The 14342-nt window shown below is 38.9% G+C and overlaps 1 protein-coding gene and 1 non-coding gene across 5 annotated transcripts in view; both read right to left on the reverse strand.

Moving 5' to 3' along the window:
* Positions 1-14342, reverse strand: part of WDFY3 (WD repeat and FYVE domain containing 3) — a 291982-nt gene that overhangs the window by 76033 nt on the left and 201607 nt on the right. For 3 of the 4 annotated variants that reach the window (XM_060187747.1, XM_016189049.2, XM_007525029.3), the window contains 6 exons: positions 11311-11431; positions 10393-10610; positions 7685-7920; positions 5096-5230; positions 1587-1766; positions 89-322 (listed from right to left, as the gene is read on the reverse strand). In XM_060187747.1, coding sequence (XP_060043730.1) covers positions 89-322; positions 1587-1766; positions 5096-5230; positions 7685-7920; positions 10393-10610; positions 11311-11431 — 1124 coding nt within the window. The remainder of the gene's footprint in view (positions 1-88; positions 323-1586; positions 1767-5095; positions 5231-7684; positions 7921-10392; positions 10611-11310; positions 11432-14342) is intronic. The other variant, XM_060187746.1, reaches the window with a different exon arrangement.
* Positions 13263-13369, reverse strand: LOC132537838 (U6 spliceosomal RNA). Its single transcript, XR_009549263.1, has one exon. It is a non-coding gene; the product is annotated as a U6 spliceosomal RNA (small nuclear RNA).

Consider the following 14342-nt stretch of genomic DNA (forward strand, 5'->3'; position numbering starts at 1 on the left):
ACCCGCTGTGCTACCGCCCGACTCCCTAGTTAGTAATTTTGTGACTATAAAAATGAGAAGGCATGCAAAGGTAATTCTTTTTATTTACCTCTAGCAAAAGGTCTATCAGTGGTGTCTGTTTGCTGGCAGGAGTGAGACAGAGGTTGTCTATTATTAAGACCCGCATGAAGTCAAAAACAAACTTTTTAGCTGGGTGATTGGTCAGGTATGTCTTGGTGCCCACATTGCAGTACTCTGATTGGCTTCTGTTCATCCCTGTGTCTGCTGCAAAGGCTTTAAATTCTTCTGCTGGAGACCCAACTTCATCATCAAGATCAGTCACCTAGGAGAATCAGGGGGATGATAACTACTTCTGTTAGATTTCATCTGTTGTTTCTCATTTTCATGTTCGCTCAAACCCAAAAAGGAGCAGTGATGGCATTTTTCATCAACATTTACCTCCAATTAAACTAATCGGTGAATTATTTCACTTTATTTGATTCTTTGTTCAAGGTAGGAATTGGGCAGCATATGTCAGAATTACATGTAGCTTTATGATATGAAAATACAACACTATTTGTTGGATTTTATCAACACATAGTTATTGTGGATAGCTGCAGTAAAATCATGAATAAATTGAGAATGCATACCTGCATATCTGAAATACATTTGCTAAGATGCCATAGAATTACAGATAGAGATTGGTCCATTTTTATACATTAAAAAAAAAACCCCACAATAAATCGAACAAAAGTAGTGCCAATTTTAAACCAGCAAAAAAAAAAAAAAAGAGGAGACATAAGGTGCTGATGAGAAAAAGATACTGAGTTATTACTAACAGTCTACTGTTACCAAAAATGTTTTTTTTTTTTAAGATTATAAAAACAAGTCAGGGTGTTACAGTCATGCATTTTGTCTTTCTCAAAAAATAAATAAATAAATAAAGTATGAAGAAAGCAGTTGAGTCCCACAGTAAGGGATGGACATTCTTAGGTACTAAAGAATTCCAGCACTAACTTGTCTTTTGGTCTTGTTTAAAAGATCAGCAGAATAATCTGTATCACGTATGGTGGTAGTATGATAATTTTCTATAAAATCAGTAGTATGATAAATTTCTATAAAATCAATCTTCAGAAAATTGGAAAAGACAGAAGGTAAACTATAAGAAAGTAAACAAACAACAAAAAAAGACAAATGCATATTTCATATTTGATAAACATAACTGCGTTGTAATGACTAGATAGGAAAGTGTCTAATTCCTGGGTGAGGAAATAAAAATCAACTTAGTCTGATTATAGTTCTGGTAAGAGCACTGCACACAACTCCACAGCTATCATTACACAAAACAGAAGTGTATCAAATACTCCTTGGAGAGGGAAATTGCTAGCAAGGCACATGACAAACAAAAAGGAAGCAGAACCACTATTATTTTGAGGGGAAGGAGGAGCGAGAAGATAGGGAACTTAGACAATACAAAATGATGTTGCAGGCAATAAGGTAGAGAACTCATTTGGTCAGAAGCTTAAAAGATAGGGGAGGGAGGGGGAATCTGTGTGTTCTCTAACTGGAGAAGAATACTGTAGTTCTGACATCTCCCCCTTTCCTACCATCTCTGAGTAAGGACGGATGTTGAAGGGGAAGACCGTGGCTGCCAGCGCGCACAGGAAGTCAGGACTCATCCACATGGAGGCCAGGTCTGGCACGTTGTGGTACAGGTATCTGAAGAACTGCATCAGGGTCACAGGGTACTCTCGGAGCCAAGATCCCTCCTCCTCTGATTGCCATGGCTGTTGCGGGGACAACAAATGACTTGTGAGAGACCCTGGCATGCTGAACATTACAAAGCACTCAGTCTGTTGCTTATGCTACAGGCACTGATGGTCCTGAACTCTGTTACCACATAAGCCTGCACGCGCACACATATGCACATGCCGCAATCTAGCAGATCTGGTATCTTAGCAACTGAGAAGAGGTTTGTTCACCCATAGGACTTACATTACAATGACTGGAATCAATCAAAGGCTTTGATTATTCATTGACATCAACTCCAGGTCTCTTCTCATGAAAGTTCTCCAGCCTCTATCACACCACAGTGAGGAGTTCACATAAAAGGAGGAAGTCACCACTTCTTCCTGCATCTCACAGTGTCACACGTAATACTACGAGAATAATGCTTTTCAGCATTATGTAACTGATACTATGGACACACACACACACACACACACACATCATTCCTGGCACAGAGCTACAAAAACCCTTGGAATTTCCTGGGCTCTAATAGGCATAAAGATAGCTTATTTTCTTTGTCAATTTTTAACGATTATTTGCTTATTTTATCATAATTGGGGCTCGGCTGCTTTAGCACAACGTTTTTCCAGATAGAAAGACAGAAAGAAGGACATAGCACCAAAGATTTCTTCAGAGTGGTGGGGATCAGTCTCGAACCTGGGTTGTGCGTGTGACATATCCAGGTGAGCTTTCCCGCCAGTCCAACACATGTGCTACTGAGGTTGTTTGTGGGCAGTCTCTAACGATGAAGGAAGGCCTGCTAGGGGAGCCAAGCAAGTCACTCTAGAGCCGGAACGCAACCTAGTGTTCAAGAATGTTGAAGGCCAGAGATTGAATTTTACTGCCAATGGCCAATGATTGAACCAACCATAGCTATGTGATGAAATCTCTATAGCTCTCCCTCCCATGATGCCCCCCCACAACCTCACTGCCCCAAAGCACAGGGTCCAGCAGAGGTGCACGGAGATGGCTGGATGGGGAAGCGTGGACATTTAGCATCTTATCCTAAGCATCTTTTTAGAATAAATTATCTGCTAAGTGAAATGCTTCCCTGAGTCAGGCGAACCCCCAGGTTACAGCCAGTCCCTCAAGAGAAGACTGACAGTAGAGGGAGACACATAGAAGAGCACTTTTCCTTGAGAACAATGTAACAACTATAAGATGATCAAACAGTAACAACAACAAAAAGAATATTTGGGAGTATTTTTTTTTTCTTTTTTTTCCTCCAAGGTTACTGCTGGGGCTCAGTGCCTGCACTATGAATCCACTGCTCCTGGAGGCAACTTTTCCCCTTTTTCTGTTGCCCATCATTCTTGTTGTTATTGTATACGACAGAGAGAAATCAAGAGAGGAGGGGAAGACAGAGTGACAGGGTGAGAGAAAGATAGACACCTCCTGACCAGCTTCACTACCTGTAAAGCAACCACCCTGCAAGTGGGGAGCTGGAGGCTCGAACCGGAAACCCTCAGCCTGTCCATGCACTTTGCACCATATTTGCTTAACCTGCTGCTCTACTGGCTGGCCCCTTGGGAGTAATTCTTATCTTTTGATATTTCTGAGAGTGACTTTTTAATGTAGGTCTTAATATTTGTTTTGACTAGCAATCAAAATATAAATTCCAAAGCCTTCTAAATTAACACATCCAATGTAATGGTTTTGCTTAGATAGCATAAGGATAGTTTTCTTGACTAAAATTAAATGCTTTCAAGTACTTCTAATCCTCAGTCTAGTTAATAACTCCCCATACACATTGTGGGAGGAGGGAGCTAGCTCCTCTTGTTAGAGCACAAATTTGTATGTCTGAGATCTCAGAGGCTACCAGTTTGATTCCCAGCACCACTTATAGCAAAGCTGAGCAGTGCCCTGGTCCCTTCTCTCTTATAATAATCATCTTTTTAAAAAATGTGATCCTAAATCATACAAAAAAAAAAAAAAACCCCAAAAAAAACAATTGAGTATTATTCACACTATTTCTGTAAAATAGGAATATATACCTTATCATTTACTTTGAATTCCTCATACTGAAATCAGAAACATTACAGAAATCCTGAAAGCAAATACGGAGGAAATATGTACTGATAACATTTTTAATGAATGTGATTTTAAGAATTTGAATAGTCTAGAGATGTGTATCAGATGGTAGGGGACAGGATTTGCAAGTGCGGGGACTCGGTTCATCTGCAGCATTGGGTAAGCTGACATAGTACTCTGGTCTTGGAGTCCATCTGTCTGTCTCCCCCATCAGGGTTATTGCTAGAGCTCTCTGATTACATGACTGCACTGTTCCCTGTAGACTCTTTCTTTTCCACCTAGAGATAGAGTGTCAGAGACATAGACAAGAGGAGAGACACTATACCGCTGCTCTACCACTCATGAACCTTACCTGAGCAGGTACCCCCACATGAACCAATACGTGCTCTATTGAGTGAGTCATCTCCTCTTCTCATTAAAAAAAAAGTCCTCGTAAGGATCCCAGTTCTAGCCCCCAGCTCCCCACCTGCAGGGGAGTTGCTTCACAAGTGGTGAAGCAGGTCTGCAGGTGCCTATCTTTTTCTCCCCCTGTCTTCCCCTCCTCTCTCCATTTCTCTGTCCTATCCAACAACAACAACAACCATAATAACTACAACAGTAAAACAATAAGGGCAACAAAAGGGAATAAATAAATATTTTTAAAAATCCTAAAAATCATCCAAGACTGGAGGTGGCTGAGTGGTAACACAGGTCTCAGGCCCGAGGTTCAATCCCTACCACCACAAATGCTGGAACAGTGGGGTCTGGTTCTCATCATATATTTTTTTTCTTTTGTTGCCCTTGTTGTTTTCTATTGTTGTAGTTATTATTGATGTCGTCACTGGATAGGACAGAGAGAAATGGAGAGAGGAGGGAAGACAGAAAGGAGAAGAGAAAGATAGACACCTGTAGACCTACTTTACTGCTTGTGAAGTAACTCCCCTGCAGGTGGGGAGCCAGGGGCTCAAACCGGGCTCCTTACACTGGCTTCGCTCTTTGTGCCACCTGCGCTTGACCCGCTGCACTACCGCCTGACTCATATATATATATATATATATATATATATATATATATTTTTTTTTTTAAGTTCAAATAACATGCTATAGTGAAGTAAACTCTAGTATGTATGTACTGCATACGTGTATAGAGTGTAAAATATACTAACATCAGTGAAAATCAGTCAACGCTTCTATTCCTTTACTCTCACATTAGGTTTCAGAGACCATGCGCTAAACAGTGACATTTCCAGAGGGTCCCTGAAATGCTATCAGAGGCAGAGAGAGAAGTGTGGGCAGGGGCTGGGTCTCCGTGAACTTACTGAGTTCAGCATGCTGCGTAGCATTCCCAACAGCAGAAACGCAGCTTCAGTGCACACATTGTGGATGGAGGAGACGACAGTGCCGCTGGAAGCAGGGACGCCAAAGATGAAGGTCCAGATAGAATCCAAGTCAAACTGCAGAGGTGAGAGGAAATAGTGCTCATTCTGTTAGTCTCTTCAGGATGGACCATCAAACTTCCAATGGTCAAGAATGTTTTTCAAACACATAATGGTGCCCCATTTCCTTAAGGGGACAGCTAGTCTTCCATACATTTTGCATTGTAAAATTCACTTTCATATTACAAAGAAAAATTAAGTAGTGTGTGTCTTTTCATCTAAGCAATCTATGAGAAAAACACTGTTTTCTCTATGTTTTTTTTCCTAAGGAAAACTAATAAAATATTAGTCCAGATACATAGCAGTAGGATCTTAAAAGAACCACAATTCACTCACTCTATTTTTTCCTATTCTTATAGTAGGAAATTATTATATTCAAATTCAGTGTTGGATTACATACAAGTAGGGTCTATCAAAATGAAAATCAGTTTGAATAGATCTACTCATAGTTTTATGTAACACTGTATGAATATGGTGTCATGATGAATACTTGGAAAAATTACATAACCAACCAGACTGCTAAACATGAGCCTGTATCTTCATTCAGTGTAAAGGTATAGACTGTTTCCAGATACAGGATATTGCTGTTTATTGTAATTGAGTGGAACAGCATTTGGCATGATGATGGAAGTCTAGTTTAATTTAGAGGCTAAACCCTTAGTCACTGCAGTACCACTTAGCTTTTTTGTATAGGTATTTCTAATCGTCTTCAATTAAAAATCAAGTAAAGCTGCACTGTTTTGTTTTGTTAATGTGTATATTATCTTTCATTAAGGAGTTAGAAACATTTTTCCAACCAAACTTGCTTAGAAACTTGTCCTACTGACCCGAATGAATTGCAGTGTGGGGATTCAGAATCATCAACCCAAATGGTGCCACTTTGGCAGGTTGGCTATTTTGAGTTGAAGATACTTGAGCCTGTGCAGGAAGACATTCAGACCATCCTCTTGTGTCTCCTGAACACAAGAACTAAATCCCTTACGTTAAAAGTACTCTGCCTGCACCAGGAGGTAGAAGGCAGCCTTATCATGACAGTGAGAGAGTTTGGGGGCCAGGAAGGCACTACAAAGAAACCAAGTTAATGCTTCACTATTGTGCTACCTAAAGAATTAATATAGCCACAGACACTTTGGAATTTAACTAAAATATGCCTACTTGCTATCTACAAAATGGAAGACCCCCCCCAACTCTTCATCTGCACTATTCCAGCCTTTAAGCCCATGACTGGTCAACAATTTGTTTGGCTTTGTATGTTAACTCTCTTTTCAGTAGCCAGGTTAGCATGATGCCGACCAGACTTCCCTGGACAGAGGACCCCACCAATGTATCCTTGAGCTCCACTTTCCCAGAATCCCACCCTACTAGGGAAAGAGAGAAGCAGGCAGGGAGTATGGTTCGACCTGTCAACGCCATGTTCAGTAGGGAAGCAATTACAGAAGCCAGACCTTCAACCTTCTGCATCCCACAATGACCCTGGGTCCATACTCCCAGAGGGATAAAGAATGGGAAAGCTATCAGGGGAGGGGATGGGATACGGAGTTCTGGTGGTGGGAATTGTGCGAAGTTGTACCCCTCTTATCCTATGGTTTTGTCAATGTTTCCTTTTTATAAATAAAAAATTAAAAGAAACCAAGCTAATGCTTCACTATTGTGCTAACTCCAGACTACATTCTTCCATCTTGTCAGTCTCACTGAAAAGTATAAAAATTCAGGTCACTTTCTTGAGTCTGTTATTTTTATAGGGCCACAATACTTACAAAGGCAGTTGGATTTATCTTTACACTGTTGACCTGTCTTTTTATTATGGGCAGGGTTCACTAAGAGCTTGTAAGAGTTGAGGAAAATAATCTTTTTTTAATTGATTGTATATATTCTATTCCTTTCATTATTAATTACCCAGAAATAAAATTTCTAGAAAAAAAATCTTACAACCCAAAGAGTTAAAAATCAAATCACCATGGGTGGTAGCACAGCAAGTTAAGTGCAGGTGGTGCAAAGTGCAAGGCCTGGCGTAAGGATCCTGGTTCGAGCCCCCAGCGCCCCACCTGCAAAGGAGTTACTTCTAAGCAGTGAAGCAGGTCTGCAGGTGTCTATCTTTGTCTCCCCTTGTCTTCCCTATCTCTCTTGATTTCTCTCTGTCCTATCCAACGACGAAGACAACAACAATAACTACAATAATAAAACAACAAGGGAATTAAAAAATGTTTTAAAAAAATCAAATCACCATTAAAACACTGTCCAAAGTTTTGATGTGCAAGTACAATCATAGAGGAATAATTTTTAAAAAGGCCAAGTAGAGACAAGGGACTACACTTAGCGAAACATTTCTATGGTGTTTTCAGACTGTTTTGTCCTAAATCAAAATCTTGATGTGAGAAAGGGTGGGATCAACTGGTTTCCCTATGAGTAGCTGAGCCCTGGAGCCCATTTTGCATACATAGTCATGAGTACACCTTCCTAGGTAATTCCTACCTGGCAACCCTGCTTACATCGGCTGCTGCTGACAGGCACACTGACCTGCAGGTTCTCAGGCAGCTCACTAACTGGCTGCTGCAGAAACAATGCCATGAGGAGGAAGTAGAGGGCAGGGACATTAGTGTGTTTAGGAAGGAAGGACTGCAGGACTGGAAAACCAGGGAAATGACAAGCATCCCGGTTAATCTCTCTGACTGTAGATCTTCCACCAGCACTCCTACCCACATTGAATCCTAAGAGAAAAGGAAATAGAATAGTAAGTACAAGACTGGTCACTAATCATCAAACTGCATTAACAATAAAATGAGTAACTCAGCACGAGGCATGTCTAGAATGTTCACATTAAGACAGGCAATCACTCAATGACAAGACTTTATCTTTCAGTCACAGTCCTCCTTTACTTCCCTTTGAAAACCTGTATATATTAGGACAAACCTGTATATATTAGGCTAAGATCTTAAAATATAATTGGGACAATCTGATACAAGAGGTGACAGAAACTGTACTCATTATAGAATGACCTCAGTTGGCTGGGGAAATAGCTTGGCTGGAAGAGGGAAGCACCTGAGGCTTCTGGTCCAATTCCTGATGCTGCACTTACTGAAGTGGGCCTCTGGTAACTCCTTCTCTCTCGCCCTCTCTCTCATGTGAAACATCAGGTTGCTCATCAGAATGAAGATAAATAAGAAGATTGTATTTACCTATATAAACACTTAAGTATATGTCAGACATATGAGGAAGTTTAAATTAAAATAAGTCAAAATGAAATTAAATTGAAACTGAAATTTTGGTCTTCTCTTTTTGAATCAGAACAGCAGATGCTTAAGTAGGTTTCAATAAAGGACAAGTAGATTCCCAGGCATGAAGTCAGGAAGATCAAGCATGGTAAGCTTTTGCTATTACTGATGTGGTGTGGGACAGAAAAGACACAAGATCCAGAGTGGAAAAGCCAGGTTCTTAGACCCCGGTGCTGTCTGACTCAGCAACGATATGCAATTATGAGTCTTCTAAGTCCTAATTGGGAAAAATAATTTGTTTATTAATTTTAGTTCCTATTAAATTAATTAATATCAACATCTGTCTCCAGAATTATAAAGACTAGGAAAGACAATATGTGTGATAGGATTTCTCAAATCTTAATGATTCATATCTTTCCTTTTTAACACTTGTGCTGTTACTTGGCCTGAAGTGGAAGCAGAACATTTTAAACTCTCACATTCAACAGAACCCACTTTCAATTGTGCTTCTTATTGTTCACTCTACCAGGTATAAATGATGATAAATTTCTTGTTGTGAAGTTGCTAACAGTATTTCTGTAGGCTATATTCTTACCACAGAGAATCAGTACAAAACAGTGTCCTATTTTTAGACCATGAAAGTCACTATAATAATGATTTAAAATGTACCTCCCCCCCCCCCCCCGGACACTGTTTAACTCTGGCATGTGGTGATAGTGGGGACTGAACCTGGGACTTTCATTTTGCACATGTGAAGTAACAATAAAACAATTCTATGCTGAAACTTATTTCACATTACAGTGCTCAAGGACCCACGTTCAAGCCCCTGGTCCCCACCTGCAGGGGGACAGCTACACGAGTGGTGAAGCAGGTCGGCAGGTATTTCTCTGTCTCTCTCCCCTTCTGTCTCCCCTTTCCCTCTTGATTTCTGGCTGTTTCTATCCAATAAATAAAAGATAATTAAAAATGAATTTTAAAATAAATTTAAAAACGCAGTTATAGTGACAAACGTAATTTTAAAATACTTTAAGAAAACTATAATTTTTATTTTTTATCTTTATTTTTAAATTTTTAAATAGTGATTTAATAATGATCGTCAAGATTGTGGGATAAGAGGGGTATACTCCACACAATTCCCACCACCAGAGTTCCATATACCCTTCCTTCCATTGAAAGGTTCCCTATACTTTATCCCTCTAGGAGTATGGACCAAAGATCTTTATGGGGGACAGAAGGTGAAAGGTCTAAAAATAACTATGATTTTTGATAAAACATCAACTTCAAACAAAACTTTCCATAGTAAGATTATTAGTATGAACAGAAATATACCAGTTCAAATGAAGCTAACACAGGAAAGAACAGTTTATTAATATTACTCTAATGCCCAGTTAAATGCTGGAAGCTAGTTAGTCAGTAGAGAGTAAAGGGTTTTATATCAAATTCTAAGCTTAAGTCGACGAGTGGTAATGCAGTTAAACTGTTACAAGAAGGGGCTTTCACTCAGAGTGACCTGACTTCAAATTTTGATACTCCTAACTTGTGATGAGTAACTTTAAGTCATCCCTTAACTTCTTCATCTGTAAAGAGGATATTATAGGGTTATTGTAAAAACAAAATAAGCTATTTTGCAACTGGTACGTAATAACTGCTCAAAGAACAAATCATTATCATTAATGTAAATTCTGACAATTAGCTAATTATTTGCTTACAGATCAGAAAGGGTAAAATATAAAGATTCCAAGAAATTCCCTGCTGTTTTCAAATCATGTATTATGTTTCTGACCTCAGTTTGATATGCAATTTAAAAAGCCAAATTTGGAGTTCTCTAAGCATTTGTATTCTACCCTCAATTAAAATTCATGACTTGTGGTGATTATTAGACAACCTGGAAAAAAAAAAAACCTCAAGATTTGAAAACAAAGAGTTATACACAGTAGACTAAAGAAGTTGATCGCAAAAGCCTCATACCTAGCACAGTGCCAATCTTATTTGTTAAGACAGAATCCGTCTGTTCCAGCCACCCTCCTCCACTGAGTCCTTCTTTAAACTTGATGAGAATAGACTGATTGCTCAACAACACAACGAGAATCCTCATGGCTGCTGTAACTGTGGTGGAATGCAGGTGCTCTTCCATGAACATCATAATCCAGTCAAAACCCAGTGTCTTGACCAACTCTTCACAAGCTCTGTTCAAAGACAGATGGATTTCAAAGAAATAAAGACAATAAATTTCAAGGATTAGGATTGCCAATAAAAATGAAAACAAGATCAGGTTTTGTTCTTCAGATAGTATACATTTTGGGGGGTTAAAAATCCATTGGGAGGTGTGTTTAGTGTTTCTAAACTTTTTTTTGTAATTTTTTTTTTTTTTTTTACCAGAGCATTGCTCAGCTCTGGCTTATGGTGGTGAGGGGGATTGAACCTGGGACTTTCGAGAGTCTCTTTGCATAATCATTATACTGTCTACCCCCACCCCTAAAATGTTTATAATATTTTCAGGCAAAGCTATATCAATACAATTTGTTAAAGACAAAGTCAGCAGTGTGAATAGGGAAATATCTCAGCAGAGCACCAGACTCGTAGACTTGAAGCTCCTGTTTCTATCCCAATCACTACCAATACTAATGAGTATGATCTGGAATCTATTTCTCTTATGTGAAATTCTCTATCACATATGAAATGAGTAAATATATTATTTACCATTTCAGGGGGGGTGGCACTTAATGGCTTATAGTATAGTTCATGACACATGGGGAAATTGTCCTCGTCTCACTGTGACTGGTGTCTAAGAAATACTCTTACTTCAACTCTGGGGCCATTTCTCTTATTGAACTTGAACTAAGGAAAAGCAACTGGGACCATCAATTTGAATAAGATTTTACTTACTGTAAGTTAATGCTTGTCTTTTCTTTAGATGTATAAACTAGTTTTAACAAAATATCTAGAAGTCTGTTCCTTAAAAGGATAATATTCGCAGACACAAGGCATCCAAATTCTTCTTCACTTCCTATGATAAAAATAATAACATTAAATTGCCTTCCCAGATAAACCAGGATAACATAACCAAAACACCTCACTGGAAAATTTATTTTCTAGAAAAAAAAAATTTTTTTTTGTTGTTATGCGTAAAGACACTGGCTCAAGCCCCTGGTCCCCATCTGCAAGGAGAAAGCTTCAGGAGGTGGTAGAGCAGTGATGTTGGAATCTTTTGTATCTGTCTCTCTCCCTCTCTGGAGCCCCCTTCCTCCCAATTTCCGGCTGTCTCTAGCAAATAAATAAAAGATAATTAAAAAATTAAAAAGAGGGGGCTGGGTGGTAGCACAGCGGGTTAAGCGCACATGGTGCAAAGTACAGGGCCGGTGAAAGGATCCCAGTTCGAGTCCCCAGCTCCCCACCTGCAGAGGGCCGCTTCGCAAGTGGTGAAGCAGGTCTGCAGGTGTTTATCTTTCTCTCCCCTTCTCTATCACCCCGTCCTCTCTCAACTTCTCTCTGTCCTATCCAACAACAACAGCTATGACAACAATAACAACTACAATAAGCATGGCAACAAAATGGGAAAAATGGCCTCCAGGAGTAGTGAATTCATAGTGCAGGCACTGAGCCCCAGAGATAATCCTGGAGGCAAAATAAATAAATAAATAATAAAATTAAAAAAGAGTAATCCAGTGTCATTCTTTTATACATGTAGCACATATCATTTGTTGAAGATATTTTTCTTTTTTAAAAAAAAATTATTTTAAGTTATTTATTGGATAGAGACAGTCAGAAATCAAGAGGGAAGGGGGGTAGAGAAAAAAAAAGAGACACCTCTAGCCTTGCTTCACTACACGTGAAGCTTTCCCCCTGCAGGTGGGGACTGGGGACTTGCGCATTGTAAAATGTGCACTCAACCAGGTGTGCCACCACCTGGCCCTGAAGATATTTTTCTCAACCAGTTGCGCCACCACCCGGCCCTGAAGATATTTTTCTATCTCCACTGTACAGTCGCACCTCCATTGTCACAGATGCAGTGTTGATATAGGTGTGGGTTTTACTTCTAGGCTCTTGATTCTACTCCATTGGTTCATATGTATAGTCTGTTCTATTACCTTGCAATTGTGATACTGCCACTCTACTGTAATATTAAGTAGTCATTTACGTTTTTTTGGTTCAAGATCATTTTAGGTTTTGGGGTCTTTTTAGCTCCATTAAAATGTTAATATTTTTATCCTAGTTCTTTAAAAATACCTTTGGAATTTTAATGGGAATAGTGTTGAGTCTGTTTATTACTTTACATAAATTGCTAATTAAAACTATGTTATTTTTTATTCTCCCTAACTATGAAGACAGAATATCTTTTCATCTCTTTAGTGTCTTCTCTGGCTTTTTAACAGTGTCATAATTTTCATTTTTCTTTCTATTTTATTTTTCTGCCTCCAGGGTTATCACTGGGGCTCGGTGCCTGCAATATCCACTGCTCCTGTGGCCATTTTTTATGATTTTTTTGAATAGGACAGAGAGAAATTGAGAGGGGGAGGAGAAGACAGAGCTCAACACCCCTGGCAGGTGGGGAACCGGGGGCTCAAACTGGGATCCTTGGGCAGGTCCTTATATCCCATACTATGTGTGCTTAACCCAATGTGCCACTGCCCAGCCACATGTCTTACAATTTTCATTGTACAGATCTTTCCATTTGCTTTGTAAATTTATTATTATTATTTTGTAAAGTTATTTTTTGACATTTAATTCCTACTGTTAGCAACTGTGAAAGGGACCACTTTCTTTTTTTCTTTTATTAGTGATTTAATAATGATTAACAGAATTGTAGGATAAGAGGGGTATAATTCCATACAATTCCCAAAAATATGGAACACTTCATGAATGTGCCTGTCATACTTGTACAGGGGCCATGCTAATCTACTCTGTATCGTTCCAATTGTAGTGTATGTGTTGCTGAAGTGAGCACAGGACGTCTTAATGTATGTTGCTTCAAGTTTTTTGCTTGTACAGAGGAATGCATCAGATTTCTGTATATTATTATGTAGCCTGCCACTTTATTGTACCCATTTATTATTTTTAATAGCGTTATAATTGTGTTTTTAGGTCTGTCTTCTCTCCCTCCCTTTCTCTTTTCTACTTCTCTTTCTCTTTTCCTCCCTCTCGTCCTATCTTCACCGGGGTTCTAGTGGGGTTCTGAGCCTGTGGGATTCCACTACTCCTAGCAGACCCCTAAACATACACACAGAGGGCAAGAGACAGAAAGGGAGAAACAGAAACAAAAAAGAGACACCACCGCACTGCTCTAGTACTCATGAAGCCTCCTCTTTACAGACATTCCAATGTTGGGTACTTAAAATCAGGTGTTCACATACAATGGAGTATATTCTCTATTGGGTGAACAATCTTCTGGTTCCTTTAGAACTTTCTCTATATATTACCCCGCCAGCAGGATATAGTAAAGGCTGTTCTTTTACTTTTCCTATATGCAGTTGTTTAATTGCTTTTATTAAGGCCTCTAATAAACAGAACTGGGAGGTACTGACAATTTTGTCTTGTTTCTGACTATATGGAAAAGGTTTTCAGTTTTCCTTCTATTCCCATTTATCAATTACTTCTAAATTATCAGATTTATTGGCATGTACTTAGTCATATTTGTCTCTCTTGATCCTCTGCATTTTTATAGTAACTGTTGTAATGTCTCCTTTTTCATCTCATTTCTTCAGAATTTTCTCATTTTCCTTGTGATTTTGTTGATATTCTGTATTGTTCTTTAATACTTTTATATACTAATTTTTTGCACTTAAATTTTTATCTTTTCCAAAAAATTCTTCAAGTATTTTCACTTTCTAGTAGCTACTTGCATTGCTTACAATAACCAAAAACTTAGAAATGTTCTTTGCTTATAGAATCAAATGTGATTAAAGGCTCATAATGTTGAT

This window comes from Erinaceus europaeus, chromosome 3 (genome assembly GCF_950295315.1).
Source record: "Erinaceus europaeus chromosome 3, mEriEur2.1, whole genome shotgun sequence".
NCBI lineage: Eukaryota > Metazoa > Chordata > Mammalia > Eulipotyphla > Erinaceidae > Erinaceus > Erinaceus europaeus.